The sequence below is a fragment of the Urocitellus parryii genome, chromosome X (assembly GCF_045843805.1).
Source record: "Urocitellus parryii isolate mUroPar1 chromosome X, mUroPar1.hap1, whole genome shotgun sequence".
In the NCBI taxonomy this organism is placed as follows: Eukaryota; Metazoa; Chordata; class Mammalia; order Rodentia; family Sciuridae; genus Urocitellus; species Urocitellus parryii.
This window is the reverse complement of record NC_135547.1, coordinates 45,616,215-45,641,415: the sequence shown is the minus strand read 5'-3', so window position 1 is coordinate 45,641,415 and position 25,201 is coordinate 45,616,215. Positions and strand designations below refer to the sequence as shown.

Genomic DNA, 25,201 nt, shown 5'->3' with positions numbered 1-25,201 from the left:
CAAGTATCCCCAAACCCGTCTTTGGTGTTTTGTGTGTGTGTGTTTTTTTTTGTGTGTGTATAGTTATAATTGTTTAAATAATTGACCATTGGTGATAAACTTTAGACCCTCCACTACTTGCTAGAGATTGGGCTGAAAATTCTCAACCTTCTGATGCTTTGGTCTTTGTGACAGGATCCATCCCGAAGTTTCCTAGAGGCTTCCAGCCATCAGTTACCTTATTATCACACAAGAAAACAGTCATCACTCATCACTGTGGAGATTCAAAGGATTTTAGGATTAGTATGTAAGGAAATGGAGACAAACACAACATATATTTTACAATATTACAACTGCATTTGTGACTTCAGAAGAAATTGCCTTTAGTGTTCCCTCCACATCAAAACGAGGAAGCAGCCACATTTGAGCCACAGCTATCCACTTGATGGATAGCATAGTTATGTAAGGTATAACTAGAGTTTAGTGCCACAGCTGTATGGTATATAAGATATTTAGAAGTTCCTGTATACTCTGTAGAAATAGAGATATTAATTATGTTGTTGATCAGATGATTCCAGGGGATTCTGAACATGGTCATAGTGATTAAATCAAGAAACAGCATTTTCTAATCATAGTTTCTAAATGTGTCAACCCTTATACTTGTTGAAAAAATATATAAATTAATAACTCCATTTCCTATATTTGTGTGATTAAATTATCAACTAAGGCATGGTAGCAAGTGCCTTGTCCCTATTCCTCCTTTTACCAATTAACCTTGACTAACACAAGTACAGTTATGCTTTAGTGCCCTAGGCCTCTGCAACTCTCCATTCCTTTTGCTCAAAAATCTCAGATTTTGGAATCTCACTGTAGACCTCAGTAGCCTGAATGTGACTTTCAAATGCAGATGTTTAGTGGTAGCCCTGGGTAACATATGTTTGTCTCTTACAAGTCAATATGCTTAAGCTGAAGCAAGCCCATCTCGACCATCAAGAAGATGATATTCAATCTCAGTTTGCTTAACCAGGCATGGCACAGTATGCATATTGGTGCCACATAACTGTTTCTGGACCTATTACAACCAGGCTGTAATAGGTCTTTTGTTCTATCCCTTACTTACTGAACTCATTTAACTTGATAAGCCAACTAGTGTGCTATGTATAAATGTTTAACTTTACTCTAGTATTGGTTTGGGTAAAATGTTAATTCAGAAGATCCAACGGGCTGCATATGTGCTTTTTTTTTTTAAGAGAGAGTGAGAGAGGGGGGGAGAGAGAGAGAGAATTTTTAATATTTATATTTTAGTTCTCGGCAGACACAACATCTTTGTTGGTGTGTGGGGCTGAGGATCGAACCCGGGCCGCACGCATGCCAGGCGAGCGCGCTACCACTTGAGCCACATCCCCAGCCCTGCATATGTGCTTTAAGGCTTCTTTATGTCTCCATCTTCCCCTCTAGAACTGGAAAAGTCTACAATCCTGTATTTAGATTAGAGACCATGGTAAGAAGTGTGAGAAGCAAAGGAAGGGGATTTTATTTTTGTATTTAAATATTTCAGCTACTGTGGCAATATAACATCAAAGGAATATTTAGGACACATTGACATATTCTAAAGGCACACTCTTTATAACCAGAGGAAATTTGTTTTATTTAAATTCAACTTGTCAAAGTACAAATACCTTTGTACAACTTATGTTGTTGTTTTTAAAAATTTAATAGGTAGTAGTACATTTTATAAGTATTTCTCTGGATTTTTATTTGCTGCTTTCATAATCTACAATACAAAGCCATTTTAAAAGATCATACTGCGGAAATTCTAAAATTGAACATTTACCTGAAAAGTTGCTTTCATAAAGAGTTTTTCCAAAATTTCCCTTAATAGCTTTATATTTAAATGGACTAATTGGAAATAAAAATTTAAATCTAAAATACTATTCAAATAGCTATTTTTGTTACTCTATATTAATTTGAAAAGTGTTTTACTACAATTATCCTTTTTTCATTTGGATAAATATAATGTTAACAGAAAAGCATGTGTTGGTGCATAAAAGATAGCTACAAAATGGACCATGGACTATGCATATAAAACATTTGATGTTTCCATGTGTGAATATTGTATAACATTTTCTCAGTTTTAATGCACTTAAAATTGTTGGTTTTGAAACCCATTTAACTTAATGGTATGTATATACTGAGTTTACATAAATATTTGAGGACAATAATACTTTTCTTATAAGGGAGGACCTGATATACTGAAGCTAAAGTCACAGTTGGTATCAATATGATAAACATTCACTGTTTTACGATGTAGATTATATATGTAACACCACAATAATATTTTACTGGTAACTAAATTAATATAACAGTATGGTAAGAACTATCAAATCTGAATGCATTTTCTGGTAAATAGTTACTGAAAAGAGTAATGAAGCTTGTGAAAATTTTGACATACTGTGATCAGCATAACAAATTATAACAGTGCACCATTTTTTAGACTTGACACAGGAAATATTTTCATCTTGAGAAATGTAAGATATAATATCATTATTTCGGTGTGGTTTAAATAAGACTATAGTGTCTTGATGAAAATCATATTCTATATTTTAAGCTTCAGGCATTATTTTATATTGTTATATTTTGGATAATAGAGTACCTTTTTAAAAAATAAAGTGTTTTTCATTTGTCAGGCTCTTAATTTGAAAATTCTTAATGCTTATATTATCTTCACACTTTGATCACTAACAATTTTCATTAAGTATTTTACCATTTTATACTAATGAGGTTAAACCTAGCCTATTGGATTTCTCTATATTATTAACTATGACAAAATATGCACTTAATATTTGTCTACAATTCATATTTAAAACTTATGTCGGCTTCAAAAATGAGAGCAATTCGAAGTATATATTAGAATGACAAAACAAATTTCGAGTTTGCTTATTAATTTTAGAAAAGAACATATTACTTCTTTCTCCCTTTTTTTCTACTATGCTTCTTGCAGTTATCCAGTTTCATTCTATTTGATAAAGATAGCTTTAGGGCAGCTTCACCACCACAACACATGCACCAGCTCTTCCAATATTAACAGGCACCTCCTAAAACAAAAACATGAAAAGAAATAAGGTTTGAATTCTGTGTTTAGCATGACATAGAATGTTGGGACTGAGAAAAGCGATTATTTTGATCCAACTTTCACCGTACAGAAAGATAAGAGAAACTGTAGACCAGACAACAGTGTAGTGTAGGGAAAATAAAATAGATTTTAGATGGCATAAACCTGAGTTTGTGGATTAAGTGATCTTGGGTAAGTTACACCTATCTGATAATTTTCATACTTGAAAACTTGCTGAGAATAACACTAACACTTCAATGTTTTTGAAGGGTTAATAAAATTATTAATGAAAATAATTTATCCTATATACTTGTAAATCTACTCCCTGGTATTTATTTTCCTATTTTCATTATCACACAATATAACAGTGACAGCAGCCAGAAACAGAATGGGGTTCTCTTAGCTACTAGTCTATTATCTTCAGGAAATTCAGTTCCATAAGTTTAGTCAAACATTTTGATTATTGTATTTGAACTAAAACCTTATTTGCTACTTATTTTCCATCTCTGATTGGTACCAAGCTTTGCTAAAATAAGAAGTTACCTACATGGTAGGGTGTGAGACTCTTCAAATTTTTGGAGGAAGGAGAAGAAAACCCATTATCAGTTGTCATTATATTAAAAAATATTTATTTAAAGCACAACAAAATGCAATGTGGCATGAAGTCAGTTTCATGCAAGGTAAAGTTGAGTTCTAAATAGGAGATTTGCCAGTTTGCATTGATGGTAAAGAGTTAATCCTATATAATTTTTATCAACCCACAATTTACTTAGCAGAAAAAATATATATATTTTGGGATCAATTTAGGGCTAGTCACTGGCAAAATGGTCAAAAGAGTCACATTTTTCTTTACAATCTCCAAGATGTATTTTCAGTTTTCATTTTTGCATCCTTGGAATTTGTTCTATTAGATCCTCAGCTCTTTTGAGGAGTTTAATTCTGGTCTCTTGCTGTGTACTAAATTCCTTGAATGACTGAAGTTAGGAGTATTGCCATTTACACAGTCTCTATGAGGAGAAGATTGAAGGCTTTTCTTCTAGTCACCAACTGTCTTATTAGGGCAGGCATTGTGGAATAAGATATTGATCATTGTTTCTCAACTTAAAATACAAACATAAAAGGTTAACCAGAGTGAAGTTCTTGAATTATTCAATCTGATTCACTGCCTTATTTTCTTTTTTCCCCCAGTACCAGGGACTGAAGCCAGGGATGCTTAGCCACTGAGCCACATCCCTAGTCCTTTTTCATATCTTATTTAGAGACAGAGTCGAAGTTGCTTAGGGCCTTGCTAAATTGCTGATGCTGTCTTTGAACTTGTGATCCTCTTGTCTCAGCCTCCAGAGCCACTGGGATTACAGGCATGTACCACTGTGCCCAGCTGATTCACTTCCTATCTGTGAGAGTAATGCTTCCGTTGAGTCAAGCCTTTTCTCTTTCATATAAGTGCTGCTGTATCCTAGTAATGACCTGCTAAAGCAACTAACAATTCTCTAAATCAACTATAAGTTCTCTAAGACATAGATAAAGCACATACTATCAATCTCAACAAAAGGCCAGGTTAGGTCCTAGAAAGGAAAAGAATGAAATTAATTCCAAAAACAAATTTTAAAATAATTTACTAAAATTGAAACATACTAATTTGAATATTTTTATGAGAGTACCTCTGTCCATTCATTTTTCTGAGCATCATATGACTCAACAGTGTTCAAATAAGTGTGTCCGTCATATCCTCCAACCACATACAGTTTGTCTCCAAGGGGACAGACAGCAACAGCATCTCGAGGAACACTCAGAGGCGCCACTGTTGACCATGAATCATGTTTTGGATCATATCTTAAGAGATTTAGGAAGACAATTCAGAGAGAAAATGCAATATTGTTAAAATATAAAATAATGGGAATTAATAAAATGCACATTTATCTAAAACAAAATTAAAAACACATTATAAATATCAAGTGTTAGTTGGCTAATAGTGTTAAGGATACACAAAATTAAAAACACATTATAAATATCAAGTGTTAGTTGGCTAATAATGTTAAGGATACATACATAACAGAATTCTCATCAGCCACCAGAGGTCTCTCAAAGCATATCAAAGAAGTGTTTCCTAAATACCATGAATTTCTTTATTCTGTACTCAGATTATCTTTGAAGAAAATTCACATGTTGGAATCATAGCACATATAAAAATTGTCCACTCTCTCATTTAGTGTTTTGGTTGGGGAGGTTTTTAATTTCATACTCTTTGTTCATGAAAATTATTCTTGGGAAGCCTAATCCTGATTACATGAAAGCTCACATTTCAAAGTAAACCTAAAGACAATTGTTGTTTTTTAAAAATTTTATTTGTGCTGAATAAAATGTAGTACCTTGCTTTTAATATTATTTACACTTAGAATGAGTATAATTTTATCCTGTTTATTTTTCTTCTGAGGGTACTTATTCAACTATACAGGAGTCTAGGAGCTTTTTTGTTTGTTTGCTTCTATTTTAGTCTAACTGCTATATCAAAATATTTTCAGTATACAAACAAGAATTCAGTAAGTAATATTAATTAAAATACTTTCTAGGAACTGTTTCTTAAACTTTAAAGCCTGTTTAAAACACACATAACACTGAGACTTAAAAGGGATAAAAATTAAGAAAATTCACAAAACTATACTTGGGAATTCTCTAATTTTATGTTGACCTAGTTATAAAGGCCCAATGAAAGATTTATTTATGGTTTATTTTATAAACTAAACTTTCATTTATCATCTACTAATGTATTTATATATTCACATTGTCTCCTCTTTTAATATCATATATTTATATTTATATATATATATATATATATATATAGAGAGAGAGAGAGAGAGAGAGAGCGCTATATACCATGCCTTTTATTTATATTTTTATGTTTGTTTTACTTTTTATTTGTTATTTTTAGTTATGCATGACAATAGAATGAATTTTGACAGATTGTACATATACAGTGTATAATTTATTCTATTTAGGATCAGACTCTTGCGGTTGCACATAATGTGGAGTTACCCTGGTCATGTATTCAAATACAAGTCTAGGAAAGTTATTACCTATTAATTCAGTGTTTCCTAATCCCCTCCCCCACCTTTATCTACATTTTCTTTTGTTTAATCCAATGTTTTTCTATTATCCTTCTCCCCAACCTCCCCTGTTTGGGGTTAGTATCCACAAATTAGAGAACATTTGGCCTTTGTTTAGAATTAGATATATTTCACTTAGCATGATAGTTTCCAGTTCCATCCTTTCACTGGCAAATACCATAATTTCATTCTTCTTTATGGCTGAGCAATATTACATTGTGGACATATACCACATTTTCTTCATCCATTCATCCATTGATGTTTGTTGTTTCCATTGCTTGGTTATTGTGAGTTGAGCTGCTATAAACATTGATGTGGCTGAATCACTGTATTATGCTATTTTTAAGTCCTTTGGGTATAGACGGAGGAGTTGAATAACTGGGTCAAATGGTGTTCCATTCCAAGTTTTCTAAGGAATCTCTATACTGCTTTCCAGATTGGTTGCACCAATTTGCAGTCCCACCAGCAATATATGAGTGAACCTTTTCCCCCCACATCCTCACCAATATTTATTGTTACTTGTATTCTTAATAATTGCCATTCTGAGAGGATTGCTGAGCTACATCCACAGCTATTTTTATTTTTTTATTTTATTTTTTATGTTTTGAGACAGGGTTTCACTAAGTTGTTTAGGGCCTCACTAATTTACTGAGTCTGGCTTTGAACTTACAATCCCCCTGCCTAGTCTCTGGAGTCACTGGGATGTGCACTACCATGCCCTGAACCTTTAATTATATTTTAAATCATCTGATATCAGCTTCTATCTGAAGTTGACCTCATATCCAAGAATATACTTGATACTATTCGAAAACAGTAAGTAACTAAGCAACTTCAATACCCATTAAAATTTATTGTTATGTAGTATATCAACTTGATTTCTAATATAAGATGACCCACAACCAGAATATCTATAGTTATTTGCTCTAGCTATGTGGATCTTCGAAACACCAGCTATTATTAACTGAGGCTGCATTCAGTAACATTCAATGTAAAAACATGTAGGAATGGTGAACCAGAACTCACTAAAGGAATTCCATACAGATTTGCATCCAATAACCCAAGACTTTTCTGCATGTTTATAAATAATAACCCAAATCTTGCTCATGTTATTATTATCTGGATATTGCTTAATACACATTTCACCATACTTTTTAAGCACAAATAAAATTTTAAAATAACAATAATTTTCCATGGATTCATTTGTACTTTGGATCAATGTTTCCCCTAATATTATATTAATATTATGTTTATATTATAGATGTTTTAGTGTTGTCTACAATCAAGTAACTCATAAAAAGACTATAGAGAGCTAGAGTTGTGCCTCAGTGATAGAGTGCTTGCCTAGCACATGTGAGGCACTGGATTTAGATTCTCAGCACCACATAAAAATAAATAAATAAAATATAGGTATTGTATCCATCTACAACTAAAAAATAATTTAAAAATTTGAAGACACATGGTTCTTAGGTACAGAATCATATTTTACATAAAAATATAATTCAATTCCTCAGTACAGCTAAAATAAAAAACTAGAGATATATATTTTATGACAAGTTTGTATATGTATTTTTCATATATACATATATTACACATATGTATATGTAAATTTTCTGACAGGCAGAAATTATTTTATTTTATTTTTTTTTAAAGAGAGAGTGAGAGAGGAGAGAGAGTGAGAGAGAATTTTTAATATTTATTTTTTAGTTCTCGGCAGACACAACATCTTTGTTGGTATGCGGTGCTAAGGATCGAACCCGGGCCACACGCATGCCAGGCGAGCGCGCTACCGCTTGAGCCACATCCCCAGCCCGACAGGCAGAAATTATGAATTGTAGATTTATTTAACTTTTTGAGGTTTACAAAAGGAATCCATAAATTATCCAGGTAATTTAAAATTTCTACACTTCTTTTAATTTATTTCAATATTCTTTTAACAACTGTATCTACTACATATTTTGAGTCTTTCTAAAAGGAGACCATGATTCCTTCTAGCCACACACACACAATGCATACACACAATTCCTACATTTGATAATTTTATCATGAAATTCTTTATGAATAAAAGAAGAAATTATTGACTTGAATTCTGTCAAATGTCCTAATGTAACATAACAAATTTGATTTTACACCAAAATGGAAAGTCAAATATGATTAGTTTCATACATTTACAAACTCCACATGTAAGAAAAATCCTTCTGCTACTGTTTTTTATTTAACAAGAGAAGGCCTCAGCTTCTACATCTGTAAAGTGATAGGGATAAACTAGATCTTAAAGGTCTTTTCCACTTGAAACTATAATAATTCCAGTGTTGTTGCTGATGGATATAAACAATGAACACAGACATAAGCCTCATCCTTAAATATAAAGAAAATTCAATGTGACATTTTTGTAATTTTTTATCTTGTCAATGTATTATCATTAAAATTGATGTCAGTAATTCGGTAGGAAATCTATCTATCATCTATGTACCACAATCCAGGCAACAATAGCAGAACATGTAAGTGACTATGGAATATCATAAAGAATAGAGTATGTTTTAGGAGACGAAGTAGATATTAATAAGTCGAAAACATTAAAAATTTCCAAGATATTCTTTTCTGGTCACAAAGAAAATAAACTGCAAATTAAAAAGTAAAACTGAAAAATCCATGAACCTGTGGAACAAATGAGTCAAAACAAAAGTCAGAAAGAGCTAGGTGTGGTGGTGCACACCTGTAATACCTGTGGTTTGGGAGATTGAGGCAGGAAGATCACAAGTTCAAAGCCAGCTCAGCTTCACCAATTTAGCATGGCCGTAAGCAACCATGTCTCAAAATAAACAATAAAAAGTACTGGAGATGTTACTCAGTGATAAAGCACCACTGAGTTCAATCCCCAGTGCCATAAAACAAAGTAATCACAAGAAGAACTATAAAATACTTTAATAGAAATGAAAAGGAAAACATGATATACAAATCCTATGTGATACAATGAAAACAGTGCTATGTGGAAAATTTATAACTAAAAATGCTGCATTTAAACCAAAGTTTGCAAATCAACAAATTTTACATTTAAAAACTAGAAAAAAGTAAGCAAACTAAATCCAAAGCACAGAAGTAAGGAAATAATATAGAGCAGAAATAAATAATATAGCCAACAGAAAAACTAAAGAATATTAATAATGAATGAAACCAAAAGTTGTTTCTTTTATTATTATTTTTCCTTTTTGGCACTAAGGATCCAACTTAGGGGTGTGTTATCACTGGTCTCCATCTGCAGTTCTTTTTTATTTTGAGTCAGGGTCTCACTAAGTTGCTAAAGCTGGCCTCATCTTTGAAATCCTCCTGCCTCTGCCTCCTGAGTAAGTGAGATTACAGATCCATGCTTGGCAAGTGTTGGTTCATTGAAATGATAAAAATGTTTATAAATTTTAATTCTTTTATAATAAGCAAATAGAGAAAATATTCACTAGAATCAGTGAAATAAGTGACATAAATACTAATTTTTCAGAAAAAAGAAATAATAAAAAAATTACTAGGAGGGGCTGGGGTTATGGCTCAGTAATAGAGTGCTTGCTTAGCATTTGTGAGGCACTGAGTTCTATTCTCAGCACCACATATAAATAAATAAAATAAAGGTCCATTGATAAATACAAAAATATATTAATAAATGAAATTAGTATGAATACTTTTACTCCAATAATTTGGATAAATTAGATGAAATGGGAAAATTCCTAGAAAAATACAACCTACTGAAATTGCATCATGAAGAAGTAGAAAATATAAATAGATTAACAACAAAATGAGACTCAGCCAATAATCAAAAATTTTTCAACAAAGAAATCTCTAGGATTATATTGCTTTCTTAAAATTTAAAGGAAATTAACATTAATCCTCAAATGTCCCAAAAACTGAATAAAAAGTAATAATTCTAAACTCTATCAGTTCTTCATAAGTTTTATGAAGTCAAAAATACCCTACAAGGAAAGAAAACTACAGAACAATATCTCTAATAAATATTGATGTAAAATGTTCAACATGATACTAGGAAACCAAATTATACAACCTATTGAATAACTGTAACCAAGTGAAATTTATTTCTGGACTTCAGGATGTTTTAATATACAAAATACTCCCAGTATAACAAAATGAAGGAAAATATATACATGATCATCTCAATTGATGTAGAAAATAGTATGGGTCAAAATTAATCATATTTTCATGATAACATACTCATAAAACCAGAAGAAATACACCACAATATAATAAAGACTATATATAAAAAAAACAGAGCTAATATTGTATTTAATTATAAAATGAATTTCTTATATGGTCAGGAACAAGAAAAGGTGCTCATTTTCAACAGTTCTGTTCACTACATTTCTGGAAATTCTAGCCAGAGCAGGAGAAGGAGAAGAAGGAGAAGGAGGAGGAGGAGAAGGAGGAGGAGGAGGGGGAGGGGGAGGAGGAAGGGGAGGGGGAGGGGGAAGGGGAGGGGGAGGGGGAAGGGGAGGGGGAGGGGGAAAGGGAGGGGGAGGGGGAGGGGGAGGGGAGGAGAAAAGGCATCCAAACTGGAAAATAAGAAATTACTAATGAATGAAAAGATACCTCATGCTTATGGATTGGAGGAGTTAATATTGTTTATGATGCCAAAGTACACAGTTTGATCTACAGATCAATTACAATCCCTTACAAATGATGAATGACATTTTTTGCAGAAATATAATAATGCATCAAAACTCCACATGAGGTAACAAGGGATGATTCATAATATCGAAAAACAACTTTGGAAATCTCACACATTATGATTTCAAAATTCTCTGTAAAGTTACACTAATGCAGTCAGTGTGGTGTTTCTATAAATACATAAAAGACCAGTGGAACAGAATGGAGATCTCAGAAAACAATCCCCACATTCATAGTTAAATAATTTTGGGCAATAGAGCCAAGACCATCTAATGAGGCAGGGGAGATTTTTCAGCAAATTCTGATGGGAAAACAGGATATCAGAATGCAAAAATAAAGTTGGATCTGTATTCTGCACATGAAAATTAGCTCAAATGGATCAAAGAGCCTAAACTATAAAATTCTAAGAGGAAAACATAGATGAAAAGCTTACTGACATTGTATTTGGCAAGCAATTCTTAGATATGGCACCAAAAATATAGTTTAAAAGAATACAAATAGATAAATAGGATTCCATCAAAATTTAAAATGTTTTGCATCAAAAACATTATCAATATGGTGAAAAAGAAATACAATGGAGAAATTATTTGAAAATCACATATAAGACAGGCAATTAATTTCCATAATATGTAAAGAATTATTTTACCTGAATAACAAAAATAAACATCCTTATTTTTAAAATTGCAAAGCACTTCAACAGACATCACTCTAAAAAAGATACCCCAAAGTCTAATAGCATCTAATAAGATGCTCAAAATCAATAATCCTTAGGAAAATATAAATTACAACCACAATGAGATGATGCTTCACAACCATTGGGATGGCTATTGTTTAATAAATAATATGTAAGTAAAAAACTATTAATAATATGTAAGTAAGAAACTATTAGATATAATTACTTATTATGATTCAATATTAATGCTTCCCACAAGTAAAATATTAGTTTTCTTCCTTAAGTCTTTTCTTACTACAGTTTATGCTTCAATACCATAGTTGGATAAATTTCATCCAAACTGCTTTCTTTATGATATTTCAATTCCCTCACATTTAAATATTCCTTTGTCTACAAGATCAAGTCCTAAAATGTCTACTTTGTTATTTTAGGTCATATGACAATCTGCTATTAACAAATTGCCTTTTCAAATTATATTTCAACCCAAACTTTATGCTCTCATTTACAAAGCTTTCTCCTTTTACCTCCTTGGCCTTTTTCTAGACCAGAAATTCCCACCTACTTTGGTAGAACTACAAAGTACAGGTTATTTTCAGCAATATACCACACTGAATGTCTCCCATTCAAAGAACTTACCTACGGGAAAGGAAATACTTATTGCAATAGAGTTAACATTCCGAAAACTATTAACACCTTTCTATTGGAGTTTTCCCTGTATATTTTGAGGAAGTAAAGTCTTTATACTTTTGATGATTGATCTGATTTTAGAAATTATAAACTTATTTTCATTTGATTCTGGTAAATGAATTGACTGATGTAGCTTAGGATAAAATTTCCTTATTCTTTCATCACTTTTGTCTCTATTTTGTGTGATTATCACACAGTAAGATATCATACTTTTAAGGTTTTATGCTGACTACAAAATGTATAAGGAGGATTTTTTCCAAAATATTTTGAGTGTAAGAGCAAGTAGAAGCCAGCCAGAGTGGCACATGCCTGTAATCCAAGTGTCTCAGGACACTGAGTCAGAAGGATGGTGAGTTTAAAGCTAGCCTCAGCAATTTAGCAAGACCGTAAGCAACACAGTGAGACCCTGTCTCTAAATAAAATATTAAAAAAGGGCTGGGGATGTGGCTTAGTAGTTAAGTGCCCCTGGGTTCAATCCCCAATGCCGAAAAAGGACTAATCCACTGAAAAAAAAAAGATTAACAATTATTTGGAAGATTACTTTCTTATAGTTTAAAAATCATTTTGTTTCTGAAACAATGAATAACCAAATAATCCCACATAAAAATAAATAGAAACAATTTACCTTTCCACACAGTCAGAAAGCCTGGAGCAATGGTTAGAAGCAGGGGCATCATGACCCCCTACAACATATAAGAATCCATTGTATGTTGCAACTCCCACACCTCCTCGTCTTTTGGACATTGGAGAACACAGACTCCACTTGTTAGTATGTGGGTCAAAATATTCCATTGATTTGAGGCAGGAACTTCCATCACGTCCACCAATAGCATATAACCTAGAAAAAATACAATTGTACATGTGTGTGTGTGTGTCTGTGTGTGTGTGTGTGTATAAACAAAGTGCATGCCTAGAAATGAAAGCAAAATAACCTCATATAAAGTAATTCAATTTTCTGACATTTCTGCTTTCATATTCTAAAGTCCCTAAATATTTTGTAACAGAGTTTGTGAATGGATAGTTATCTGGGGGCAACTGTTAAGGTCTATCCTACCCTAATCCTCTCTCCTTCACTATTTTCATCAAAATAACTTTAACAAATAGATAAAAGAACCCATGGGAAATTAACAGAAAAGGGAGGGAGATACCAAAAGTTTTGGGAAAATGGTTCCAAAGACCAACCTTAGTAAACTTGCAATTTTAGTTAGGTCCAATTGCTCAGTATCAGAATCCCTGTCATGAAGCATTTTATTTATTATGAAAATATCTATCACTAAGAAGCTATTAACTTAATAAATAATTAAAAGGATAGAACACATAAGCTGTATTTTTCTAGCTTGGAAAAGAACTAGACTATAGAATTTCTCCCATTAACTTTAAAATGCCAATTCTTTTGATGAACAGTATTTTTAATCTAATTTATTCTTGTAACAATAAAGATGATAAACATTTATAGAACCATATGTCTATAAATACCCTTCATAATGAGTTTTAAATAACAGCAACTCATCAAAACAAAATTAAATGAATCAAAGTTGATAATTTCAACCTGTTCTCTATAGAAGATCGTATTACTGAATCATCTGACATCATTTGGGTCATACCAGAGATAGATTTAGATGTAATTTAAGCTCTAAAACATTGTAAATATGGATCTCCTTTAACATATAAAAATTTTCTGTGTCTTTTTGTGCAATATTTTAAAATCCATTTGTGTTGAAATTTCATTGAAATCATTTATATGTTGAGGTATTGGCTTTATAAATAATTAGTACAGAGAGACAAGGCTTTTTCTTGCCACTGATCCAACCTATTGTTTGAAATTCTTTTTTTAATATTTTCAATTTCTTTATTTTTTAAAATTTAATTGATTTTATTTTTTAAAATACACAACAGTGGAATGTATTATAATTCTTGTTATACATACAGAACACAATTTTTCATATTTTTGTATATAAAGTGTGTTCATGCCAATTCATGTCTTTATACATGTGTTTTTTTTTGCATTACAATGCTTATTACACATTATCATGCAAACCCTTTCTATATGCTTATCATTTGTCTCCAAAGGTTCCATCTCAAAAAGCCTGTAACTATCTGGTAACAATTCAATCACTTGAAAACCTTTAACATTATCAGTTTTAGTATATTGGCTTGCTCTCCTGGGGAAGTGATCAAGCAAAGGCAAATATTGAGGAAGAGTAAGACTAGGTGGGATTCCATAGTTGGAAACCCTGAACACTCAGGAAAGCAACTGTAGAACCAAAAAAAAAAAGCCCCCAAAGAAACAAAACAACTACAAAAATACTTTTGTACAAATAGAGGCAGATAAAATTTTGATAAATCAAGAGTAAATATTAGGGCTGGAGTTGTAGCCCATTGGTAGAGCTCTTGCCTAGCACATCTGAGGAACTGGATTTGATTCTCAGCACCACATAAAATAAAGGTATTGGTTGTATCCATCTACAAATAAAAATATTTTAAAAAAGAGTAAATATTAATATAAAAGTGTTAGCTTCTTAAGAGTAAAAATAGACCTGATTGCTGCAAAAGTGAGTGTCAGATTTATGTTCCTATACCTCTACTGAAGATCCTGTTTTAATATAGATTCTGACACAAAGATTCAGCATTACTGAATGGACATCAAGGAATGCTGATGTTGCCTGTCCTAGGACCACACTCTGAATAGCAAGGGTCTACAGAATATTTTATCACATATGTATTTTAAACAAATACTTTAATTTTAATGACTGGAAAGTTATAACAAAATGCTTTTATGATAGATAACAAACATATTCTGAACACTTAAAAGGCTTATTTATTGATGGATCATGTTTATGAAGTTCTGTATTACATGACTTGGGAACAAAGAATATGTATGTGTGGACTTACTTATTGTTTAATGCAACAACACCAACTGTGCTTCTAGGAGTAGACATACTGGCCACATAATTCCACTGGCGTCCCTCAGGATCCCATCTTTCTACAGTATTTAGATAACTCCACCCATCATGACCACCTACAGCATACATTGGTCCTTCAAGTGTGGCTACACCTATAAGATAAATATAGTATTAGGATTCAACTAAGTGTCATTCACAATATGCACTGTTTCATTTCACGAGCAACCTAATACTCAAAAATTGCTATATTCTCAAATGGTTTTGCCTTCATACAAATAATTTACTCAATTTGATCCCAGGCTAAATATAGTCTTCTTACCCTAGAAAACTTTTAGTTATAGCTACTTAACCATAGAAATTTATTGTTGCTACTGAAGTCAAAGAAGTCACAGAATGCACCATTTCTAGGTATGCAATAAAAAATGGGAAACTGTTTTCTTTCTGGCATAAAGTCTATGTGTTATTTTAATGCAAGAGGTAGATAAAATATTCAATCTTAGAAAAACCTGGACTTCTAGACTGAATGTACCATATCTTTTTAACTCTTGTTATTTAATATATAGATAAAAAGAGTACTGTGAGATAATTAACCAGACATTGAGTTTTAAGATTTAGTTAGTAGTTTGTTCTCTGTTTCCTATCTGTTCTGAGAAATCATATCATTGAGTTTTTCTACACTTTATTCATCATCTCAATCCACCTTTCAGTGATGTATCTTCATCTTCTTTCCTACCTCTTTAATAACATTAATTATATTGAAAACAAACTTGCTCTGATTTTTTTCTACAGGACATGATTTCTTATCTGTAAGAACTATACTGACATAACCAATCTTAATAATCACATAGTGCATATGTGACAGAAACAATTTATCCGGATAATTGGTAGGGGTGATACCAGTCCTGGATCTGCCATATTTCAGCTATAAAAAGTTCATTATTAAAAAAGCCAATTCTTGTGGTGTTTTTTAATCACCATTATGACATCTCAAACATATGGAACCTAGTATGAAGAAAGATGTATCCTGAGAGATATTCAGGAGAATAAATATTTCCCACTATTCCATAAGTCCTTACTTCATTTATCTTAAACTTCTTGGAAACTGCTGGGCAATGTATAAGTTAAAATTGTTTTCAACCAAAGTGTTTCTCGGAAACAACTTTACCTTGGACCTGCATCCTAAGAGTTTTGAAGAAATATAGATTTGATTCTTGTGGGAAGATACATAATTCATCTAACTAGAAACAATATTTCTCTATCATCAAATGGTCTCCTCTCTATATTGAGCTTAGGAGAAAACTTCCTGTTGTAATTTTAGGTTCCTCAATAATATAACCTACCTAAAGTTGCTATCTTTGTTAAAATGTAATCCTCTTTTAAAAATGGTATAAAGGAAGCAAGATTAACAAGTATGTAATCTATTACATTTAAAGAGTTTCATGAGTTTTTACTATTTGCTTAAGCTTTTCAGCATTTAGAATCATTTTGATCTAGAATTTGACTAAAGTCCAAAAATGTACAACTATGGTTCATTTTTTTAAATATTTACTATACATTCTTAATGAATTATATAGCATTAATTCTTACCTAAGCCATGCCTGTGTGTTGACATGGGAGGCATGACAATCCAGATTTTGGCAACAGGATTAAAACATTCAACTGTATTCAAAGTTTTTAGACCATCTCTTCCTCCCACAACATAAAGCTTATTATCAATAACTGCAACACCAAACTGAAGCCTACGGCCACTCATGGTGCCAATATGCAGCCAATTGTTGGTCCTGAGGTCATATTTTTCAATTGTAGTGGTACCTGTTAAAGGAATATTTGACAGTGGTAAAAATCATTTATATTAAAAATTTTAAGTTGACATAATTCACATTATATTTTTATATCCACAACTTATAGTAAATTATCAGGGATTGCAGCTCACATTGCACTAAGTAGTCCAGATGACACTACAACATGACAGATAAAGCAAAGGGTAAAATACTTACCACTTTTGGGTCAAGATGGAAAAGTCAGAATAAAATAATACATATGGCACATATATTATATATTTATATCTCATTTGGCAATATTGTGCTATTGGTAGTACTAATACACGTATGAAATATTATATTTTATAAAACATACCTTGGGTTCTGTTATTCAACATTTGCACGTCTTTTACAGTTTTAGTTACGTATGAGCATTGGGTATGTTGATTTCTGCTCCACTGTTCAGGTTGTAAGGTGTGTGCGTGTGTGTTTTAAAAGACAAATGACTAAAGAACAAGGAACTGATACACACAATGTTTCATGGTAGTATCACAAATCATGGTTAAGAATATAGAAATCTGAGGTATTACTTTAGATTTTAACAAAATTTCATTTTTTACTCTATTACTAAAAAATGTTTATGGCCATGGGAAATTATCACTACCATCATTATAAGTAATAATAAATTGTAATTTCTGCAGACAATTCTTGATTATCATTCACTCATAATTGCTGCTGACACAATAAAAGAAGATTTTGCACAATATAAAGCCTTCTTTCAGTACTATGATGGAAAATGCTAAAATTATTATTCAAACCAATAGTGTTCCTAATATACTATGTGGAAAGCTTAGGAATTTTCATACCAATTGCACAAAGCCAAGAACAGAGATATGAAAATTACATTTTCTAATTGTCCCTTTACTGAGAGATTTGTGGAGAAAAAAATACATCAGTTATTATGGAAATAAAATTAATATCTGAAGTTTATTCTATGGCAGTTATAAGGCTATGGTATGGGGTAACATCAAGTCAAAATTTGATCATAGAACATATTAGATATTTTGTTAAATATGAATATTTTTGTTGGGTTACGTATTTTTATTAGATTATCATTTCTGCACCAAACATATTCAGATGACACTGTTCAAACTTGAATATCTACAAACACATATAGTTTCACTCCTGTTGCTTTCAACTAGTTTTCTCTGAATGTTTTCATATTTTTATATTTCCTTATTCCAATTTTCCAAAATCTTTCTCCATATATTGTATATGTACATATATGCATACATATACATACATACATACATACATATACATGAATACATTTGTATATATTAACTTCTTTACTTCTAATTCTTTCCATTAGTGGACTTTACAAGCTAGCCAATTTAGATTAGGACACAAAAGCTAGGCTGCATTAATTATTGATATCATGGTGATATTCATGTTGAAGTAATTAGGCAGGAAACTGTACAAAGCTACATTAATTATCTGTATACAGAAGGTTTACACTGAAAGTTGCAGACATTTGCCTTATGCCAGGTTAATATTTCCAGGAATTATATTAACTGTTAAATAAGTTTATCTCTCACTTCTCTATTGCCATCATGAATGTTTATGAACCAGTAGTTTGGTATCTTGAATTAGGGAGAATTCCCTATCCCATTTGCCCATACCTACTAATGTGCCAACTAATTAAGATGTAAATTCTCTAGCTAGTTTATTATGATAGCTTCGAATTTCATGGAAAAAATCATAAATTATATTTTGGCTTTTTTTGTATTTTTTCTGTGGAGATCATCCTTTTGCTGAGAATGTTACAAACACTGTTTCTCAGGTCATTTTGAAGCTCAATTGTTAATTATAATCTTAGCAAGAATGAACAAATCCCATTAAACTTTGTAATACTAATGGGAACACAATATTTCCTGCAGTTGCGAATATATATGAATTAATGATTTCCTTTATTTATTTTTAAAATGAACTAAAAGTGACTATAATCACATTTCCTTTGTCATCTGTAGTATTCTCTCTCATAATTCATTGCTTTTAATGAATAAATCATTACTAAATAGTTTGTATGTACAAAGTTTATCATTGGACCATTGTAAAATTTCAACCTTGTTCACACTTAGAACTTTTCTGATTATTCTTTCAGATACATTCTAAAAGTTATTATTAACCCTAGTCATTTGTGTGGTATCTATATTTAGCAATTAATTCTGAGTTTATTGCATGAGTCAGAGAGGAAATTAAAAGCAGAGAAAGTACTATATTTAATAGACATCAAAAGGTGAAAGCTCCAAAATATATATCTTTAAAAAATAACTGAAATAACACACAATAAGAGCTCTAATTATAGACAATATTTTTATAGTTTTATGAAAGAATGGTAATTGACATATTTTTCAATATAATATTGATTTATATAAATATATGTTACACTTTAATGTTCTTTGTTATATTTCTTTCTTTACCCCACTTTTTATTTTTCAATAGATTCTAAGGCATATAAGAAAGAGGGTGTTTTGCTATTGTTCTTCCTTTTAGAATAGTGGTAGTATAAAAAGACACACACAGAATTTGAGTCAGAATTCAATTTCTAGACTTTCTCCATGTTTGTCCTTGGGTTGGCTAACTAATATTAATATGTGCAAATTAGAAGTAATAAAACCTCTCTTGCAGTATGGTTGTAAGGTTTAGAAATAATGTTTGAAAATGACAATCAAAGATTGGGTACTCAAAAGTTAGAAATTTAAGTATTCTTCTAGCAATCTGCAACATCCCATAGAGACATTTACAGTGTCTCCACATAGTAGGAACTCAAAGGGTCTCAAAATAATGCTCTCTACTTTCCATAACAAACTGTGGTAACAGAGACTAGGGATTATAGGCTACCATTTTACGAAATTGAGTTGATAATTAAAATGATCAATGAACTAAAAATAATCTAAGGAATGAACTAAGAAAATACAGAAAGTGAAAAAACACTGCAATAAACAGATGGAGGTTATGGAGAAGAACTAAGTGGAAATACTGAAAATGAAATATTCAATAAATCAAATTAAAAATTTTATTTGAAAGTATAACCAAGAGATTAGACTATGTATAACACAGATTTTCAGGCATCAAATGAAGAATATAATCTTGAAACCCAGTAAACAAAAAAGAAAAGATGATAAGTGACTATGGCCAGAGTGTTCAAGAAAAATGAGATAGTATTAAGAAACCAAATCTTAGAATATTAGCTTAGAAAAAGATACTGAGATACAAACTAAGGGAATTTATCATACTTTCAGTGAAATAATATCAAAATATTTTTCAAAGCTTGGGAATGAGAGGGAAGTCCAAATATGTGAACCCTTTAGAATCCCAAATAAATAAGATCAGAAATTATTCTCTTCATGACACATTAAAATACCTATTACACAGAAAAAGGACAAAATTTTAAATCCACAAGAGAAAAATGGCAGGTCATATTTAGAGGTAAATACAAAATACTCCTCATCTTCAGTTCAGTCTCTAAAAGCCAGGAGGGATTAGAACAGTATATACCAAGTCCTGAGAGGTAATGCTTGCCAACCAGGATTTCTATATCAAGCAAAGCTATCCTTCAGAATTGAAAATTAGAAAAAACCCTCTAATATAGGCAGAAACTAAAAGAATTTTGACTACAAATTAAGTACTATTCCAAATATTCAATAAAATATTACATGTAGATATAATGAAAAACAAATGTTAGGGCCAGCAAATGGATGAATATTACAAGTATAGCCAAATAAAAGAATTAGATATTAGAAGTAAATTAAAATAGCATAATATGGTAATCATCTCTTTATAATAACACTGAATGAAAATGGTCTCAAATCTCAAATTACAAGATATAGACTGGCAGAATGAACTAGAAAACAAGATGTACCCATGTATTGTTTACAGAAGACTCACAGGCAAAGATAGCTATAGACTAAAGATGAAAGGATTATAAAAGATATATAATGAAAACATAGTACAAAGACAAACAAGGGTAGCTATTCTCATAACTCACAAATCTGATTTAGAATAAAAATTAATAATAAAAGACAGATAATTCATTATTTTTTAATAAATAAAACATTAATGAGTAGCTTGTATGTACAAGATAAACAAAGTTTATCATTTTACCATTTTTAAATTTCAACCTTGATCCTGCTTGGAACATTCTATTCATTGTCATCATTCTTTTATATACATTATAAAAAGTCTTTACCATAGTATACTGGTGAAGGAACTATTCAGCAAGAATAATGATTGTGAATATTTCTGCCTCAAATATTAGCACACTTACTAACATAAAGCAAACCCTACTCAATATATGATGACTCAGTTATCCCCAAATACAATACTACTGGGTTGTTTCAACAGACTTCTTTCACCAATAGATAGCTCATCCACACTAAAAAAAAAACAAGTTTCTCCAGATCTACAAAATAATATTAAATAAACAGACCTATCAGTCATTTATATAATATTTCATCCCTCTCCAACAGAGGTCACCTTCTTTTCAGATGCATATGCAATCTTCTCCAAAATATACCATATTTTAGGACACAAAGCAAGACTTAACATATAAAAAATAGAGATAATTTTTCATATTGTCAGAAAATAATGAAATAAAATTAGAAATCAATTACAAGATAAAAATAAATCATTTTAATACATGGAATTTGAATATTGTACTTTTGAAGGAGAAATGGTTCATAGTAGAAATCAGGAGGGAAACCAAACCAATTATTAGAAACAAAAATAGAGATAAAACATAATCTCCAGGACATTATGAAGCAGTTTTAAGAGGAAAGTTTATAATACTGAGTGTCTACATAAAAAAAAGAGAAAGACCTCAAATAAACAACCTAATGTTAAATCTCAAAGCCCTAGAAAAGCAAGAACAAACTAATTCTGAGACCAACAGAAGACAGGATATAATTAATAGTCAAAAGTAATGAAACTGAGAATAAAAAATACAAAGGATCAATGAAAGAAAGTATTGGTTCTTTGAAAAGATGAACAAGATTGATAAATACTTAGCCAAACTATCTAAAAGAAAAAGAGAGAACCCAATCAATAAACGTAGAAATATAAAAGAAGATATCACAAACATTTGTGAAATCAAGAGGAATATTAGGGACAATTTTGAAAATTTATACTCCAATAAACTGGAAAATCTAGAGGGTATTGCTAGTTACATATGTCTTACCCAAACTGAACCAGGAGGATATAGAAAACCTAAGCACACCAATATCAAGAAATGAGATTAACTCAATAATTAGAAGCCTTCCAATTAAGAAAACTCCATAACCAGGTGGATTCTCAGCTGAGTTCTAGCAGATCTGTAAAGAAGAACTAATACCAATAACCCTCAAATTATTCCATGCAATAGAAAGGGAAGGGACACTCCCAAATTTATTCTAAGAAGTGTGTAACACACTTGATACCAAAACCATATTAAGAAATGTCAAGGAAAAAAAAACTACAGACAAATATCCCTGATGAACTTAGATATAAAAATTCTTAATAAAATATTAGCATTCCACATTAAAAAAAAACATATTAATGGGGCTGGGAATGTGGCTCAAGTGGTAGTGCGCTTGCCTCGCATGCGTGGGGCACTGGGTTTGATCCTCAGCACCACATAAAAGTAAAATAAACGTGTTGTGTCCACCGAAAACTAAAAAATAAATATTAAAAAATTCTCTCTCTCTCTTAAAAATCATATTAATGATTGTACATAATAATGAGACTCATTTCATTGAAGAGATGCATAGTTGGTCAAACATATACAAATCAATAAATGTGATTCACCACATAAATAGAATTAGACAAAAAACACATGGTCTTATCAATAGATGCAGAAAAGTCAACAAAGTCCAGGACACATTCTTGCTAAAAACACTGAAGAAACTAGGAATACAAAGAACTTACCTGAACATCATAAAAACTATATACAACAAATCTAAAGCCAATGCAAACATCATAATGAATGGAGAGAAATTAAAAGAATATCCTCTAAAATCAGGAACAAGACAAAGATGTCCACTCTCATCACTTCTATTCAATATATTTCTTGAAACTTTAGAGAATTCAGGGAACAGACTGAAATAAAAGGATTACATATAGAAAAAAATAAGTAGAAGTATCAGTTTGCTAATTACATGATCATATATGTAGAAGACTACAAAAAACACGAGAAGATATACAGAGCCAATAAACAAATTCAGTAAAATAGAAGGATTGAAGATCAAAATAAATAAGTCAATGATTTCCCTGTACCCCAACAATGATTCTGCTGAGAGAGAAATTAGGAAAATAATTACATTCACAATAGTCTCAATACAAGAAATACAATAGAAAGGAAAGGGACACTCCCAAATTTATTCTAAGAAGTGTATAACACACTTGATACCAAATCTAACCAAGGATGTGAAGTACCTCTACAATAAAAACCATGGAACAACGGGAAAAAGAAATTGTAGGTCTCAGAAGGTGGAAATACCTCCCATATTTTTGTATAGGCAGAATTAGTATTGTTAAAGTGGCGATATTACCAAAAGTGATCTATAGATTCAATGTGATTGCCATAAAAATACCAATGACATTTGGCACAGAGCTAGAAGAAACAATTCTAAAATTCATTTGGAAAAATAAAAGACCTAGAATAATCAAAGCAATACTAAGCCATAAGAGTGATGCTGGAGGCATGACAATATCAAATTTCAAATTTTACTACAGAGATAAAATAACAAAAGAGCATGGTATTGACATAAAAACAGGCATGGAGATCAGTGGAATTGGATGAAAGACACAGAAACTCACATATTAATAGTCATCTTAACCTTGACAAAGGTGCCAAAAACATACCTTGGAGAAAAGGTAGCCTTTTTAATAAACACTTCTGGAAAAACTGGCTATCCATATGTAGAATGATGAAACTAGTTATTTATATCTCACCCTGCACAAAAATCAATACAAAGTAGACCTAAGACCTAGGAATTAGACAAGAAAAAAGCAACTGCTAGAAGAAAACATAGGTCAACACTCCAACATACTGGCACAGGGACCAAATTCCTAAAGACTAAGACTCCTGAATTTCAAGAAATAAGACCTAGAATCAATAAGTGGAATGGCATCAAATTAAAAAGCTTCTGCACACTAAAGGAAATAAATGTGTGAAGACAGAGCCTACAGAATGGAAGAAAATCTTTGGCAGATACTATTTCATTGGGGAATTAATAACCTGGATATATAAAAAATTCAAAAACTTAAAGCAAAAAAAACCAATCAATAAATGTGCATATGCACTAAATAGACACTTCTCAAAAAATAAATAAATGCATGCGATCTACAAATATATGAAAACATTTTGACATCCATGAGGGAAATACAACTAAAAATAACACTAAAATTTTACCTCACTACAGTTAGAACAGCAATCATCAAGAATAAAATAATAGCTGGTGAAGATGTGGGGGAAAAAGTACACTCATGCATTTTTGGTGGGACTGCAAATTAGTACAACCACTTTGGAAAGCAATATGGAGATTCTTCAAAACACTAGGAATATCACTACTAAATGATCCAAGTATTGCACTCCTTGGTATTTATCCACAATAACTAGAATAAGCATTTATAATGATACATGCATACCAATATCAATAGCAGTGTAATTCACAATAGCCAAGTCATGGAACCAGAATAGGTACCCATAAACATAAATGTATAAAGTTGTGATATATACATACATTCAAAGGAGTTTTACTCAGCAATAAAGAAAAATAAATTATGTCATTTGCTGATAAAATGGGTGAAGCTGGAGAGGATCATGCTAAGTGAAATAAGCCAGACTTAGAATGTCAAGAATTTAATGTTTTCTCTCATCTGCTGAAGCTAGATAGACATAAGGAAAAAAATGAGGAAGGTCATGAAAATAGAAGAGAGAGCAGTGGGGTAGAGGAAAGAGATTGAAGAGGAAGGAGGAAAAATGTGAAAGGGGAGTAACTATGGAGTTAAAATGAATACATGTTATGTACATGTATGAATACATTATAATGAATGAATTCCACTTTATTTATAACTATAATGCACCAAGTATAAAAACAACAAATAAATGGAAAAATAGTAGAGCAAGTGAATGAATAAGAGAGAAGAGAAGTAGGAAAGGGGAAGTACTGGGGATTGAATTGGTGCAAGTTATGTTCTATGCATTTATGAGTAGGTCAAAATACCCACAATATTATTCATGACTATAATGAACCAATTTAAAAAAGAAGCTGCTGGGC

General features: G+C 31.4%; 1 protein-coding gene across 1 annotated transcript in view; it reads right to left on the bottom strand.

Annotated features, from left to right (window-relative positions):
- Positions 1 to 1,825: 1,825 nt before the first annotated feature.
- Klhl4 (kelch like family member 4) overlaps positions 1,826 to 25,201 on the bottom strand; it is an 88,337-nt gene continuing 64,961 nt past the window's right edge. Inside the window, exons 7-11 of the mRNA XM_026413625.2 lie at positions 16,711 to 16,935; positions 15,113 to 15,275; positions 12,846 to 13,058; positions 4,753 to 4,924; positions 1,826 to 3,074 (exon numbers count right to left, since the gene is read on the bottom strand). Coding sequence (XP_026269410.1) covers positions 3,015 to 3,074; positions 4,753 to 4,924; positions 12,846 to 13,058; positions 15,113 to 15,275; positions 16,711 to 16,935 — 833 coding nt within the window. The 3' untranslated portion in view covers positions 1,826 to 3,014. The remainder of the gene's footprint in view (positions 3,075 to 4,752; positions 4,925 to 12,845; positions 13,059 to 15,112; positions 15,276 to 16,710; positions 16,936 to 25,201) is intronic.